General features: G+C 40.7%; 1 protein-coding gene across 4 annotated transcripts in view; it reads right to left on the reverse strand.

Moving 5' to 3' along the window:
• drp2 (dystrophin related protein 2) overlaps nucleotides 1-17,116 on the reverse strand; it is a 77,228-nt gene that overhangs the window by 34,712 nt on the left and 25,400 nt on the right. For all 4 annotated transcript variants that reach the window (XM_058649866.1, XM_058649864.1, XM_058649865.1 and 1 more), the window contains exons 4-8: nucleotides 10,859-10,979; nucleotides 10,180-10,291; nucleotides 9,090-9,246; nucleotides 6,333-6,479; nucleotides 1,685-1,763 (exon numbers count right to left, since the gene is read on the reverse strand). In XM_058649866.1, the coding sequence (XP_058505849.1) occupies nucleotides 1,685-1,763; nucleotides 6,333-6,479; nucleotides 9,090-9,246; nucleotides 10,180-10,291; nucleotides 10,859-10,979 (616 nt within the window). The remainder of the gene's footprint in view (nucleotides 1-1,684; nucleotides 1,764-6,332; nucleotides 6,480-9,089; nucleotides 9,247-10,179; nucleotides 10,292-10,858; nucleotides 10,980-17,116) is intronic.

Genomic DNA, 17,116 nt, shown 5'->3' on the forward strand with positions numbered 1-17,116 from the left:
GCTTACATTCTGGGAATGAGGTCTCGTCCTCCTACAAGTGGGTCTAAAAATTAGCTTTGCAGTTTCAAGCCTCAGAACAAGTGTCACTGGTTGGCACGTAACAAAAAAAAAAAGAAGATATTTCTCAACCTGAGGGGAAATGGAGGTTGGGAAGCACAATTTTTCAAAAATACTACCCCTATTCTAGTAATACAAAGATAAATGCAAATCGGTGAAGTATGCCTTTAAGTCTTAAGGCAATACAACGAAAAACATGTTTTCTTTAACCTTTATTTAACCAGGTTAGTCCTATTAAATCCCAAATATTAAGGTTTTAGGAGAGTTGTAAGATTTGACTTAACACCGGAGGAAGGTTGACCTAAACCTCAAGTCTACAGGACTTTGGACTGTACAACAAAGGAGTACACAAAGAATCCATAAACACACACATGGAGGCGACACAAATCGAAAAGCTCGGTAACCACTGGTTATTTAAGAGTGTATGACATATTTTTTTAAACCAGAATATAAGCAGCAATCATAGTTGTCATAGAGATTTAAAGTGAACCAAAAGTCAATTTTTTCCCGGATGGAGTAAAGTGGCATACAATGGAAACACAACAGTTGAGTCAGTGTGCGTTCCACCTCTACCCACATAAGCGCTACATGCTCTACAACAAATTTATCAAACAACACAAGAGGTTAATTGGACACTCTAAACTGACTGTAGGTGTGAGCGTGAGAGTGAATCGATGTTTGTCTCTGTGTGACCCAGTGGTGGACTGGGACCTGTCCAGGGTAAATCGCCCCTTTCACTGTATATAAACTGGGATTGGCATCAGCGCCCCCTGCGACCCTCATGTGGAGGATAAAGTGGTAGAAGATGAGTGCGTGAGTGAACACGAGAGGTTAATTGGACACTCGTGTGAGAGTGAATAGTTTGTTTGTCTCTGTGTGGCCCTGTGATGGACTGGTGACCTATCCGGGGTGGACCCTGCCATTCGCCCAATGTCAGCTGGGATTGGCACCAGCGGACCCGTGACCCTCATGTGGAGGATAAAGTGGTAGAAGATGAATGAATGAATGAATGAAAAGAGACTAAAATACAGGCATGTTGGAGCATTAACAACTGCAGTGTACGTATACGTTCCTGCAGGGTGCAGTGGGCTGAACAGGCAGTGGATTTGTGCTTTATAAGCCCCAGTGTGGTATTTCTGAGCTGGCGTGACAGCAGTAAAACTGAACGGGGTTAGTGAGGACAGTGCAGATACAGTCTGCACCTCACACCATTACTACTTCTTCATCACTTTAAAGGATGCAAATCACACGTGTCAGCCCCCCCCCCCCACACTACCCCCACACTCCCCTCCCAACTACCTCTCCACAGCCTTTGAAGAACAGCAGGTAAAAGAAGAGACAGAATTCACAAATGTTCATCTCTGTTCAGATGAGAGCGATGGCTGTTGTGATGAGCATCGCCTCTGAGGGAGACAGACGAACGACTGCTGCCAGCTCCACCTCTAACCACTATAAACACGCAAACATGTGCACAGGAAGTGTTTTATAGCCTCATTATGACAACAACTGTAATACATATAACCCTCTTCCCCGTCTCCGCAGATACTCCGATGGTGCCTTGGCACCGCATTGCACAGACTGGTGCGACATGAGGCACAAACTTCAAATAGCAGAGGAGGAGTCTTACTGGAAAGGAAGTGCTGCGATCCGGGGCCAAAGTCTCGATGTGCATCCTGGAGCTGCTTCAGCCTCTCCTCTATGGACGCCTGAGGACACACACACACACACCCACACACACATACACAGAGCTGAATCAAAGAGAATCATGCTGTTCATCCCTCTCCACCACAAATCCCCACAATGGGGATGCACACACAGAGACTACCTGCTTCTCCTCCATTAGTTAACTGCAGAATATAAATTATGTCTTTTTATTAATCTTGAAAGTCTTTGGAAGCCTTTGAAGAGCAACAGGTCGGGAAGGACGGGGGGCAGACGGAGATTGCGAAACCCTATATTTTGAAATGAAATGAAATGACAACAACTGTTCCAGGTTACAATGTGTGCACAAGAGAAGTGAAACGAGATGAAATGAGAGGGAGAGGGGGAGAGAGAGAGAGAGAGAGAAGAACAGGGGGGAGGTTCCAAAGTGTGTAGTATTGACGAAATCAAGTTCCCCGTTGCCTTTGTACAAGCATTTCACATCAGTATTATTTCCCATCAAATGGGATTTAGTTGATCTAATCCTGGTTTATTTGACAAGTATTGGATTTGGCACATGAATCATTGTCAGCTGAACGTTTGAAACACATCCTCAAACAACTGGAGGCAAATCCACTCACACTGAGGTGGAGAGGCAGATAAAGAGAGCGAGAGAGTAGCGGGGGGAACTGATGAGGGGCCTGGAAACATCCAAAGACAAGCACAGGCAATGAGTCATAATGTGCAAAGTTAGATATATTATGTTAGCATTATTTTTATTTTTATTCGCTCCGTTCACTGCTCCCTCTCCAGAAAAATGAAACAATATAATCTGATGCATCGCTAAATTGGTTGTGTCTAATATAGAGCGTTTACAATCTGCTGTGCCGACTGCGCCGTGTTGTGCAATCTATTTTTTTTTTGTCCAGGCAATTTGTGTTGCTGTAAGGAAGACAAATGACTAAAACATCCATGATCGACAAATGTAAGCAAATCAAATTTGGAGGGGGGGGGCTTACAGACGCTGACATACTTTCTGAATTAAAGACTAGAGGACACGCCAGCGACTGAAGCACACGGTCCATGAAAGATTTAACAGAAATTATCTTGTAAAAAGAACTTTTGCACTGAGGCGCTTTTTACCTAACACAAAGGGACACGAATAAGCAGCGAGACAAGTCATAATTTTTGATCTTACTACACGTAGTTTCCGAAAAAGAATGTGTAATGAGTTCCAACAATCCTTTCCTATAATACACAGGACTGTGACGACGTTTTTAAAGCTCAGGCTCGAGAAAGTTATGATTTCATCAATCACTCTGACCCTTGTGGAAGAAATAAAACAATTGTGTATGAAAATGACAAATGTTTCTATTTATATGTGAGCTCAGTCCGTCCCACACAGACAAAAAAAAGGATGCACATATGTTATTTTATTCAGCGATGGCTGCTTTTGAAGGATAAGGAGTACCATGCTGGCTTTGAGCAAAGAGCACTTCACCTTCTTCAGTTTGGTAAAAAAAAAAATAATGGATCAGCAGTTAGAAATGAACAAAAGAACCACACACACACACACACACACACACACACACACACACACACACACACACACACACACACACACACACACACACACACACACACACACACACACACACACACACACACACACACACACACACAGCCTTTTAAACAAGCCGTCTCAAGCCTGCATTACATACCGCTCTTAAACAGTATGTACTACATAAATAAATAATTATATACACTAGCCCGTTCAACAATACAGTCCTACCTCACCATTCTGCACAAACAGACAAGGGACGCCGCTATAGTGAGGCTTAAAAAATCCACTTAATCACCAAATCACTCTATTTGTTTTTTTTTTTGTTTAATCCATTGCATTGCGAGCATCAACAGCACATTCAGAGAAAATACCCTATTTAGTGTGCATGATAGTCGGTTTGAATCATATTTTCTATTTTGTTGGTATTATTCAATTGGCAGGGGGGAGATTTATCTCAACAGTTGCTGAGAGAAATCCCTTAATATTATATATGTCTATGTGAATCTCATGATGGTGATGATGACGCAAAAGTCAGAAAAACACCAAATTCATCTTAAAATTGGAGACAAAAATGTCTGTATCAAAAAAAGAGTCTGGACCAAAGTAGAGAAATGACAGCCCAAATCCTTCCATTAGCATTAGTGTCCACTTGTTGTGATTAGCAGCTACAAACAATCTAATAGGTTCCTCTCAGAAGACAAAGGCTTAACTTGAATGGATTGACCTTATTTGCTTCAATCAAAGAGGAGAGAGAGGGCACAGAAAAAAAAACCCACTGGCGAACAAATCAAACGTGCAGTTATACTGTACTGATCTGTTTCCCGTTTGTTGTGCTCTGCTCCTGAACTCTTCCACTGTGGGACGCTTCAGGGACAAGAGGAAACATAAAAGCTGTGAAACGTCAGGGAGGGGGCGAGTGTGCTGAGTGAACCCTGCGAGCTAAATCTAAACCAACAAATCGTTGAATGGACATCAAAATCGTCAGATTCACATCTGAGAGACGAGAGTGGCAATTAAAACATCAGGACAAGATGCGAGGACAGAGTCACAGAGAGGTTATGGAACAGGAACAGGGTTGAGTGGTTTTTGTTGCATAGGTTCTGATGGAAAATATAAGCTTCATGGCTGCAAATTACAGAATTACAGTAAAGCTTGCTCCATAATGCATCCACACAGTCAGCAAAACATTGAGAGGAGGTCAAATCCAGTTCAATGAATCCAAGGCACTTTATTTGTGAAAAATTTAAAAGGCTTTAAAAAGTAAGTGGATTCATTGAAACCTTTAATGTTAATTATTTCAAATGGTAATTTTCACCAATCATTTTCTATTCGGCCTCAAATTACAATCCATTATGTGTAAAAAAAACATCTGTTCCATGCAGCAACTTTATGTGTTAGCATATACTGGCCAGTAGTTATAATAATCTATGAGTAATGAGCACCATCTACATTTCATAATATAATATCCTTTCAGGGGCTTCATTAAAGAAGCATTGTGCTCAACTTCTCACAGGCATAAAGTGTTGCAAGAAAACAACAGTCAGTATAGAAAATGGCTCAGGACATGGAATTAGATTTGGGAATTTTTGACAAAGTTATGAGAATATTAATGCATGTGAAAGTTGTGCTCTCATGTATTTACCAGACCATTAATCATTCTTGCCATTGTTTAAATTACTCACATAAACCTCTGTAAACCCTCATACAACCCTCATACAAGTTTATCTACTGCAACAACTGACTAAACTGAACTAAACTTCTTTGCTCGCTTTACTTGTGCAGCTCTCCAGGTAATTCATGAGAATGTTATTAATATTATTAATTTTGTGCGTACATTATACCTATTTTATGGGAACAAATTAGTATTTTGTGCACACATTTGACCTATTTGGTGGAAACAAATAAGTATTTCGTGTGCATGTTTTACATATTTCAAAGGAACAAATTAGTATATCATGTGCACGTTTTAAGTATTTCAAGGGAACAAATTAGTATTTGTGTGCACGTTTTACCTATTTCAAAGGAACAAATTAGTATATCATGTGCACATTTTAAGTATTTCAAGGGAACAAATTAATATTTGTGTGCACGTTTTACCTATTTCATGGAACAAATAAGTATTTTGTGAGAACATTTGACCTAATACGTGGGAACAAATTAGTATTTTGTGTGCATGTTTCACCTATTTTGTTGGAACGTGTGCACGTTTTGCCTATTTTGTGAGAATTAATTAGTATTTCGTTTGACCTATTTCGTGGGACCAAATTTGAATTCCGCACACACGTTTTACACCTATTACGTGGGAACAAATTTACAATTTACATTTAATGCTAAATGACATGTAACAAATTAGTATTTTGTGGGCTTGTTTGACCTATTTTGTGGGAACAAATTAGTATTTTGTGGCCACGAATCAGAGTTTTTTTTCCCATGTCATGTCTGGGGCTCCATATGTTTCTAATTATTTCCATTTTTTTATAGAAAGAGTTTAATTTAACCTGGTATAATGTGATTGGTTAAAACATAAACTACAGCTTCCTAATTGATTATAAATAAACCCCGTCATAGGTGGTATATGCATATATTATAAAAGGATGGATAAAATTGACATAAACATGGAACAAGAAAATGGAAAAAAGTAAATAAAAGGAAAACAGAGTGGTGGCATTAGTTTGAAAGAGATGCCAGGGATCTTATGATCCTCTAATAATAAAGCTAAAGATGTGTACTCTGTGTTCAAATAATGTTAAAGGATGTGTGACTCAGAAGCTTCAGAGCTCAGAAACATTCATTCATTCAAAAAAAACAACAACATTCACACACTCAAAAAAGAAAATAAATGACACAGTTAAAAGCCTGTGTTGTGGAAAACATTCAAGCCCACATAAACCCTTAACGTAACATCAGACGTTTAAATTACACTTGAACGTTTCCCTTGAATTTGACAGCTGCAGACGCTGCTCAAACAACATTGCATTACACGCAGATGTCTCCCTTGAATCCGACTGCTCTAGAAGCCGCTGCTGACATTGTCAAACAGACACAACAGACTGGGCAGTGATCCTCTCACCTGAAGGACTTTCCATCGGTTATTCAGATGCTCCAGGGCGCGGGCGTTCTCCATCGACAAATGGACATCGGAGATGGCCAGCTGGTGGGCCAGATCATTGATGTGCTTCATGCCCTCCCGTACCTGGGTCAGCTCCTCCTTAAATAACTGCAGCAGCGTCAGAGAGATTGAGACACAATGCAAACATAGGAGAGTAATGGAGGGGAAAAAATGAGAAAACACATTAGTTATAGAAAAATATCAGGGGCAGATGAGACAAGACGTGATCCAGTCTAGTCAATGTGATTGTTATCATTATGGCAGCTTTCAGCAGTGGTTTGGAAACTCTACGTAAAAGTGAAATAAATAAATAAAATCACCAGTCTGTGTTCGTGCTAGATTTATAATACCATCACCCTAAATTAACATCATTTGTAATTATCAAAAATCATTTTTTATGTTTCTGTAATGGTTAATACACCAAGCTCTTTAACCGAAATTATGTTTTCATTGCTAAAAATTTAATTATTATTGTTCCCCATGAATTTTCAAATGAATTGTTTTACGAAAAAATATTTATAATTATTTCTTGAATAAGATTAAATCCTATTATAGTTATGTTTAATTGTTTTAATGTTTGAATGTTTAATTAAGTAATTTCTGAATTCTCAGAGAAGTCACAAAAAGGTGAATTCCATTATACTACTTATACTAGCTGGCGTGATCTATGGGATGCAACCATGTTTTTATTGAGTTAAACTGAACATTATATCTAAAGTTAACAGATGTGCATATTTGGCACGTTATTTGCATTACATTATCTAATATTGTCTTTATTTGGTTGTACACATAATTGCGGTACACCTTTAGCTCACTCAACCCCCAAGGCAGCCTGAAGTCACATTTTTATTCATTTTTATTTGTTGTTTTTATTTTATTTCTTTTGCATGTCTCCCTTATAAAAGAAAAAATAAACTCCTGCACAAAATATGCTGCTGAAATCTAATTACAACTCTGTGGTAGCTTTTCTTTACACCGCAGGCAAAATTCACAAGATGGTACTTCATGAAAGGGGAAATGATTTGCGGTGTTTAAAAACATGTTGGAGACCTGAGTTGAAGGAAAGGCAACAGAAACGTATAAAATGCTAAATTGTCATCGGAGCGGCGAGTGTGCACACGCAGTAAAGTACAGTACATGTCAATGTGGAGCTGCACAGTCAATAAGTAACTTAGATGATTAGTCTGCTATGATTCAATTGAACATTTTATATGCGTGATGTTTGCATATAACACGTGTATGATTGTGGCCTGCTTGTGTACATTCATGTGTGTGTGTGTGTGTAAAAGGAGATGGGAGCTGAGCATGTGCCGTGACAGGAGTCCAAACAGTGAGATGATCATTGTGCACACACAATTACAGGACGCGGTGGCACCTGGCACTCAATAACGACTTAACCAGTGACCTGTCGTTTTGTTTAACAACATCTATTCAACTGAGGATTGTTAACCCCGACCATTTCACCGTGTCAGTTTTGAAGTGTCGCGTCCTGCTCTCATCGTCTGTCACATGTCATGCGGCTCCGACAGGCAAGCGTTTTTACGGCAACACAACATGACACACAGTGCTCTCATTAATTCATGAGTAACAGATCCCTCGTCTGCTTTTAAAAAAACAAACAAGCTAAAAAACAAGAAAAAAAAAGAAAAGAAAAAGCAGATGTCACTGTTTTGAAGCTTGTTCCCAATGTGGAAAAGTCTTGCAATATTATGTGCCTTCTCAGGGTAAGCCAGAGGCGATTGTTTTAAATGGGATAATTAGGTTGTAAAAGAGATCTATACCTAGAATTCATGACAATATGGCACCGTACAGACCTGGTTTTATTATGTCCTGACAGATCCGATTAAAAGTGGACAACTTTGAGTGAGACTGTTCACCGCTGGCCATAACATGCACCAATAGGTGCTCCCGTTTTGGCCAGAGCACTGCCGAGGTTTTGCAACCCGGAAACTAACAGATGTCACCTGCACTGTGGCCTCCTATTGGACGAAACCAGCTGTCAATCACACAGGTATCAACTCATATATGTGTCTGTTTTCCTCTAAAAGTGAACATCCATCCATCCATCTACAGGTTTATCCTACAAATGAGAGTCTCAGGGGGCGCTGGTGTCAATCCCAGTGGACACTGGGTGAAACACACACACATACAGGGAGAGAACATGCAAGCTCCATGTAGAAAAAACCTGGGTCTTCTTGCCACAAAGGCAAGAGTGCTAACCACTACAGCAACAAGACCTGAAAATATCCCACGTTATTTTCAGATCTTAACTCCTCAGGAAAATGTTTAGACTTCAAACGGAGTTTCTAAAACCAGCAAAAGTTGATCCCTGGTGGCTATTCAATATATTTATATATACACTTTAGAACACATTACACACCAGCACTGATCTACTCGCAGGACCACACGAGATTATGTATATACTTAGGTAGCTCGAAAGAGTACATCCATATGTTTTTATGGTCGTGTATTGAATCTTGCTTCCCTTGCACTGTATCGTAATGCACACGGAACAAAATTATGTTTTAACGAAGTCTGACTGTATACAGATGTGTCCACTGTCAACATCTGTGGGTGTGTCAGTCAACGTAAAACTACTTTGGGATCACTATAAAACTGCAGCAGGCCAAAATGTGTCCCCAACCAACCTCCTCATATGCTTCTGTGAGAGATATAATGGAAATGGCAGTGATGTGTGGATTTTCTGTTTCTTTCTACCTTGGTAGCGTCTATGTGGTCCTGCAGGGAATCAATGAAGAGATCTCCGACTGGCTCCCAGGCGTCTCTCACGCCCTCGGCCTGCTCCAGAGCCACTGCCAGCTCCTCCATCGCCGCCTGGATTTGCAGCAGACGCTCTAAGGTCCGCTCCATGTGTCTGAAATGGTGTTGAAAATGTGGCTCATTGGCTACAACATTTCAGTTTGTATGCAATGAGAGTCAAAGCATTCAGTCACATGAAGTTTTCAAACTTGATTTAAATAACCAATTGCTATTTCAATATTTAGTTGTTTTTAATTGCTTCTCTAATGGATTAGCTGGCCACGTGGTAATCAGGTTAGGGTAATTATGGTGCGTGTATGTAATGTTGAATAGCTGCAAGTTTCTAGAGGTTATAGCTCCAGAGGCATGTTTCTAGTTTGATGATTTCATTTTACAACAAATGCTTTTCAACATATATTTAAAATATACTTTATGTAAAACAAAAACAATAAAAGAAAAATACCCCCTTACCATTAGACCCATATTCTATATTTCATAGATCTTCACTCGTGAAATAAATAAAAAAACAAAGTTTCATCTAAGAAAACAGATTGATTTTATTAAAAATAATCACCAAAGCTGGAATTCCAATGCTTCTGACTCAACACCTGCTTATGAAACTGTCCTTGATAACAAAACAGAAAATTGAGTCACCATGGCTCTAACTAAATGTGTCTTTTCACTCTTTTTTTTTGTCAGTATATACAGAGGGCAGAAAAAAAACCCAGTAGTGTAAAATGTATTCACATTCTTTATCTAAATAGAAGTGCCATAAAAACTCTTACAAGAAATATCTGATCCCTCGTTTTACAGCAGCAAATGTGTGAGCTGGAGCAGGTGAAGTGCTTGCAGTTGCAACGTTAGGCTACATCTGAATAAGAGTCCAAAATGACCACTGCAAATATGACTGAATGACAACGTAGTATATGCCATGTGACCCAACGCTGACCTCATCAGATTAAAACACTATGTAGGTAACATGGATAGGTCTTTAAGTTGCATCCAATTGAAAGCAAATGTACAACAAATGTAAAGAAAGGAGTCTGACCTGTGGCGGTCAACGCAGCGCGCCGTTAGCTTTTCCCACAGGTCACTGGCCACGTTCGCCTGCTTCCATACAGAGCGGCTCACATTCAAGATTCGCCGACGTGGAGACACCTCTGCGGAGAGCGGAAGAGGTTAGACGGAGGCCATGGACGGAATAAGAGCACAAAGGGTGCGAAGAAGGATGTGAGAATATGAAGCAAGGGCAGTAATGATGTGGAGGGAAAGAACAAGGGGCGAAAAGTCAGACGGAGAGAAGGGCAGTGATTGGACGGTGCACTGACTCCATGAGAGAAATCAGAGGGAGGAAGGAGGGCAGAACAAGTCGGGAGAACAAGGAAACACAGTGTGGATAACACCGTGAGGTAGACAGCCTTACTATTTCCCAGGTGAACATCCCAGTTGCGAGAGTAAAACACTACAGTGTCCAAAGACACGCAGCTTATTGTATTATTGATCTATCGATGCTACCGTGGAGCTAGAACTAATTGGGCTTGACCCAGAAACTTTCCCTAAACTCAGTGCGAAACTGGAGGACAAATCACTGCTCATAATTATACTAATGGTTGATTCCACCGGCAGGAGTTCAATCAAATAAACCCCCGAGTCTCAGTTGATGCAGGTTGCAAGTATGGTATTTTGGCTGGTGTGAGCAGTTGGCACAGAGAGTGCGGGGAACAGACCTTTTCCATCGGTCAGGGTCTCCTCTGGCTCCTGGAAGGGATGCTGAGCCAGAAAGGCCTGGGCAGACTCCAACACCGAGTAGATGAACGGCCCGCGAGACTTGACATCCTCCATGAACGCCTGCAGGGGAAAACAGAAGAGGGGAAAGTGTGAGTGTGAGCAAAAGAAAACCTGTTACCAGAGTTAAGTGCTGGTTTCTCCATAGGATGACGCTGAGGGTGATGAGTAAGGTAAACACCTGAGCCTGTGTCTGTTTCTTTGGATATTTCCTAAAATGAGACAACTTTATCGACAACATAGCAAAAGCACTGGTGAATGTTACTGCTCAGACAGACACTCAAACGACTGTGAGCACAAGAATTTTGAGGACAAGTAACTCTGATTGTGGTCCAAGGTTTGCATGCACAAGCATTTGCACCGTTAAAGAAATAATTATAAGATAAAATTGTTGGAATTTGGACTACAGGCCTTTTTATCAGAGCAAATTTCAACAGAGCTATATGGGAAATGTGGGTTTCTTGATATTATCTAGATAAATAATAAGGACAACATTACAGTAAACCATAATCTTAGTGAGAACAGCTTCCCTTTACACTCAGTTGATATGATGTGTGACATTTCACTTCAGCCACGTGATGTTATCACTACATGTCAATAATGAATTAATATTCCCATCTCGTATTTGCCTCGAAATTGTCCATAGGAGCTAATGTGAGTGTCAAAGGTTGCGTGTCCCTCTGTGGACAAACAGAATTGATAATAGATAGACTGGTGTATAAATGCCATGTCTCATCGTGTTAGCTCCATATGTCAAATCCATTATAGAAATACAGAGTGTGAGAGTAAAACACGACATAAATACGATTGACGGGGTGATGATGAGGTTTTGTCGTCTTCACAAAAACAAAAACTTATTTTAAGACCCCCGAAAAAAAGGTTCACCATCTCTGACCTAAGAGCCACGTTTCCATGGTAACCATCAGTGACTCTCATGACCATTGTAGCAGCGCCTTTTAACAGCAAACTGCGTGAAGGTTGCAGTGTGTCTTCCAACTTTTCCATTTTGTCTTTCAGAGAAATGTCTTTACTTCTTCAGTAGCGCGGTGTTGAGCTGTCACATACGCCGAGAGCCTATACGGTGTGTGTGTATATACTGTACAGTAAGTGACGCCATGAGAACACAGTATACACCAGCACTGATCTACTCGCAGGACCACATGAGATTATATGCTTGTCTGCTTGTGCAGAGAGCCCAGGGCACAATAGGAGATCATTTCTATTGGGAGTACTGGTTTGTTGGCCTGCAAGCACAGAAGAGCCAATTAGCTGGAGAGCCCTGCTCCACTGGTCCACATTCAGCAGCGCTCCCTATTCAAATCACAGATGAGGAGCTCAGCGTGTATGAAGACACACACTTACAATGCACGCCACTGAGCAGAAACCCAGAGCCTTCCCCCGGGGCCCTTAAAGAAAGCCAGTATGTCATCCGCCTTCATTCTTCCACACTAATCTTTGTTCTTTATAAAACACTCTGCAGGTGTATGAACTAATGCCGGGGATATTCAATCTCCTCAGAGTAATTTATTTAGGTGAACCCGGTGTCCTCAATCCTTTTACAGTATGAAGAGATTAGAATTTCAGAGGCATGCGGCCCTGATAATAAGTCAAGTCAAACAGAGAGCAAACATGCAAAACTGTGCAATTGTGGAGAGCTGCGGCATGAGGTAATATCACCCATTCTCCTTTACCTCCTTGCCCTCACATCCTCACTCCTTCACTCTTCTTTCCTTTCCCCTTTCTCTGCCCACTCCTCCTCAGCTCTCCTTTCTCCTTTTCTCTCCATCCCCCAGTTTAGGAGCTTTGCCGCCCCAAAGAGGAGCTCAGCCGTGGATTCCCTGAGCCAGCTGTCATGTTAAAACTTTAATTCCAGCTAAATATCACACTCAGAGGCTTCATCCTTGGTTGAAGGAACATTCAGAACGAAGCCTTCAGATCAGATGAAGTTACATTATGCATGGAGCAGGGAAAGCAAGGGAGGAAATGACTTCATTCACTTCATCTAAACATGTTGGCGTTCCATTTACTGCTTTTCTTTTGACAGGGAAGACACATCTTCGTTTTAATTTCCTCTTTTGCGAGCGGCAGAGAAGATTCTCAAAATTCCTCCCATTGCTAAAATGCTCGCACCCAAACACACATCAGCTCAGATTATAAAAGCATGCTGCCATAAAAAATGGGAAATCTGAGGAGGGGGAGAGGATAAAATAGGCGAGGAAACTCTGTGATGTGCAGCAGGGACTCGTACTGAATGTGATGTTTTTTCAAATTGTGCGAGGTGAAGAGTACAGATGCGGGCTGTGTCTGGTAGCTGTGGTTCAGCGGGTAGAGTGGGTCATTTTCGAGGCATAGAAGAGGTTTGATATCCAGTACCTCTTCTTTCTTTTTTTTTCTTTTTTTACATGCTGATGTTTCCATGAGCAAGATACATTGCACCGAAAATTGCTCCTGTGGGTGTGATGGCAGCGTGTGAATGGGTGTGATGGAAAAAGAGCGACATATACATACAGTGTGTGTGTGTGTGTGTGTGTGTGTGTGTGTGTGTGTGTGTGTGCATGGCACAACTGTAGTGTAGAACACTTTGAGCAGTCTGACCATTTACCATGCAAGAGTTCAACAAACAGGTAATTAGTTATAGTGTACGGAGCCCCAGACATGACATGAAAAATGTCTGGGGTATTTCATGCGTACAAAATACTAATTTGTTCCCACAAAATACTCATTTGTTCCCATGAAATGGGTATAATGTCCATCCATCCATCTTCTACCACTTTATACTCCACATGAGGGCAATCTGAGCTGACATGGGGCAAAAGGCGGGGTACACTAGAGCTGAAGATCTTTGTTTCTATCTTTTTACATGGGCTCGTCAGGTGATGCGTTTCGATTAGCGCGAGAAAGATGCGAAAGTGGATGCTGAGGCGGCACCGGACACACTGGGCCTTTTTGATAGACTTTCTGAAGCCGTTCTACGAAGCACAGCGGGGATACTTGATCAAAACGTAATCGTTTGTGTCTCTGGTGTGAGAAACTGAAACGACTCCCCTCAGCAAGTGCAGTGATAATACAGGACCTCCCCGAGATCGCAACATTCTTCTGGCCAGAATTTAACCAGGTGAGAATGTTGTCACACTCAGACAGGAAGGCCGTACGGGACGAACCCACTCCTCCTCCTCGGCCTATTTAGAGCGCTGGGCTGTTACGATGTTCACGGAGGACTTGTTTTATTTCTTTGTTCTAAGTGGCCTATGTAAATATATAAATGACTCGTTGTTGACAAAAGGCAAAAGAGCTGTGTGCGTGCGCACATTTGAATAATGTGGGGCTGTAAACGGGTTTGGGCTTTTAAAAAGCTGTCAATCAAAATGTACTTGTCGGGCCGAATTCTGTCATGCTCTGGCCTTGTCGGGCCTAAATTTTAAGGCCCGATTACAGGATACACTCTGGACAGATTGTCAGTCCATTCGGGCGCACATTGTATTTTGTGGCCACAATTTTTTTCTCTCTCCCCATAATTGCTCCGTAATTCTGTATGGCAAACTAATTTGGCCAGATTTGGGTCTGCTAAGGTTCAATTATCTACTATCTAATGTATCTTCTGTATCAAAGTTGTTTTTTTAATATGAATACAAACTGTTTTGGGGAACTAATTTGGCCCATTTGCACAGGTGCAAATTAACAAATTTGTGGGTCTGTGCATCACAGCGTTACACCGTCAACACTGCAGGGATGATGGAGAGAGCTCAGGAAGAGAGAAGCCACTGCGGGACGGTACCACATGGGAGTGAGTTCTGTGTTTCATTGTCCAGTTAATTGGGAGGCCGATCTAACAATGCACCAGCCGAAGTGGGACTCAGAGTGAGGTGTGGTGGCAGGAGCCACAAACCTCTCAGTGTTGGTACAAGTCGCATTTCGGAGACGCAGCACAAACGGACGAGGAAAAGCGTGGGAAGAAGAAATTGCTGCTGCAGTTACAGAAGCAATTATGTCGACATCAGTCCCACTGCGTGAAACGCATCATCCACGACGGAGTCGATTTGGTGGAAAATATCGGAGCATCCTGAATATCCCAGGACGTGCTTCTCCATATAACTTCCCATCACACAAGAGGAAGAATCCAAAGAGCAGAGATTTTATCGGTTCTAATCTTCACACACACACAGACCATTGCGCACCTTTTACCGTGTCATTGAAACCTTGACTTATTTCTCCACTTACAAACTTTTGAAGCTCTAAACTATTTTTTTTTATATATAAAAAAATAATAATAATAATATTTGAATCCACAAAGATTTTGCAACTGCATCAGATTCTGAACAGAACGCACGCATGCTTATGTGCCTGCTGGGAAATTCCTGTCTGAACCAAATTTAGAGACTTAGCACACGCGGGGCCATATAGCATGTCAATTAAAAAGCGGGGAGACTTTCTAAGGAGATCGTGGGGGTTTTAGTTATAGTCCCACCAGTGGGTATTTTTAACACACAGGAGAGCCGTCCATTGGATTTCTATTCCTATAAAACGACTGCCGCTGATGTGATATTCAGACGTATTATGTCAGCATGCTAAATTAAGGGAATATTATATCAAAGTCTTTCCAAATATCATGTTAATGTTATAAAAGACCAGAGGCTCAGTTTGACAGGCACACAGTGAGGTATGATCCATCCACAGGAAGAGGTGTTTACGCTTATTTTCAGTACCTACAGGCGCAGCTCCACAAAAACTCATTTAATTTTATCTTTCGGAAATGACTGTATGTGGCTCCAGGAGCCTGTAGTAAATACCTGTAATGCCGGCTGATGAAATACTGTAGCTGGTGAGTGTTAAACTGAATGAAATGGACAGTCACTGATTCCACATCAATGAAACAGCGTTTCTCAAATGTTCCCTTTTTTTCTTTTTTTTTTAAATTGCCATTGGGATAAGATAAGATAAGTTTTTTTTCATCTTCTTATGTGTTGTTGAGTCAAAGTTATGATACATTATATATCGCACTTTTAAAAGTGATATTAAGTCGCAATAATTGTGCAGAAGTCACAAAAATAGACCTTTTTTTCTTTTATTTCACAGTTCAAGTGAACTTTGAACTGTGACGTATTTCCAAACTTCACAAATTTCACAAATTCCACCCGATTTTAAACATTTTGAGTACTTTTTACTCAGGTGTGTCCATATAGTTGTGCTGAAAAGAAGGATATAAGACTTATCACTGTATGTTTACACATAGTAATGGAAAAAAGCAGCCGAAATGCTCTGTGTTCGAAGGGTTAAATAAATAAACCAGCCAATGCCAAGATATTATGATTGATAAATGAATCAATCGAATTTTAAGTCAATTCAATTCCTTTTTGTCGTGTAAAAGGTTGGAAAGATTGTGGTCATTTAAACGTCCGTGAAAGACAGCAATAAAATGTTAATTTAAGCAGAGGAAAATACTCTATACCTGTTCATTGACACACTCATTAGCTTTATCATTAAGATGTCAATCACTTCATTTAGTGTATTCAAAAGGCAACAATTATTTTAAGAAAGTGATAAAGACTAAATAAACACTTAAGAGCCAAGTGTGTAGATGTGTTGTACATTTGAAGTGATTTATTTTAAAATCACGTTTGTGACATCTAACTAACTTTTGCTTTTATTTGGATGACCTCCAGTGCAGTATTCTTAGCTTCAGCTGGGAATTAATGGAGTTTAATTTAAATGTATTAGATTCCGAGTGCCACAGGGTGAAAAAGTAGACTGTAGAGTTATTTATTTACTTGGTTCACAGCTCGCCTCTCCTGCTGCTCTTGGTGACGTGAAATGTGTTATTTCAACAAGCCGTTAAAGGTTGTCTTGCCGTATAATAGGTGCACCCAAAATAAAATCAATCAAGCGCGGCCACGCCAACACAGACCCGAGGAGACGTGAGGACAAATGAAATGAGATGTGTGAGTGATAACGTGTATTGAATCTGTTCTCTAGGTTATTCTGATTTTAGAGGAAATGAACGCCTGAATGCAGAATCAGCTAAAACCCACTGATTTTACTTTAATTATAATGCAAGGTTTTAAAGGCAGACATGTTTTACTGCTTCTAATGGGAAGATTATTATATATTTACTAGATAGAAGTGCAGTGTTTTCTTCTGCCACGATCAGGGGAGTCTCAGCCTCTTATCCACTACAAGTCCTTGAAAGGATTTAAAGGGCAGTT

Source organism: Solea solea, chromosome 14, assembly GCF_958295425.1.
Source record: "Solea solea chromosome 14, fSolSol10.1, whole genome shotgun sequence".
Taxonomy (NCBI): domain Eukaryota; kingdom Metazoa; phylum Chordata; class Actinopteri; order Pleuronectiformes; family Soleidae; genus Solea; species Solea solea.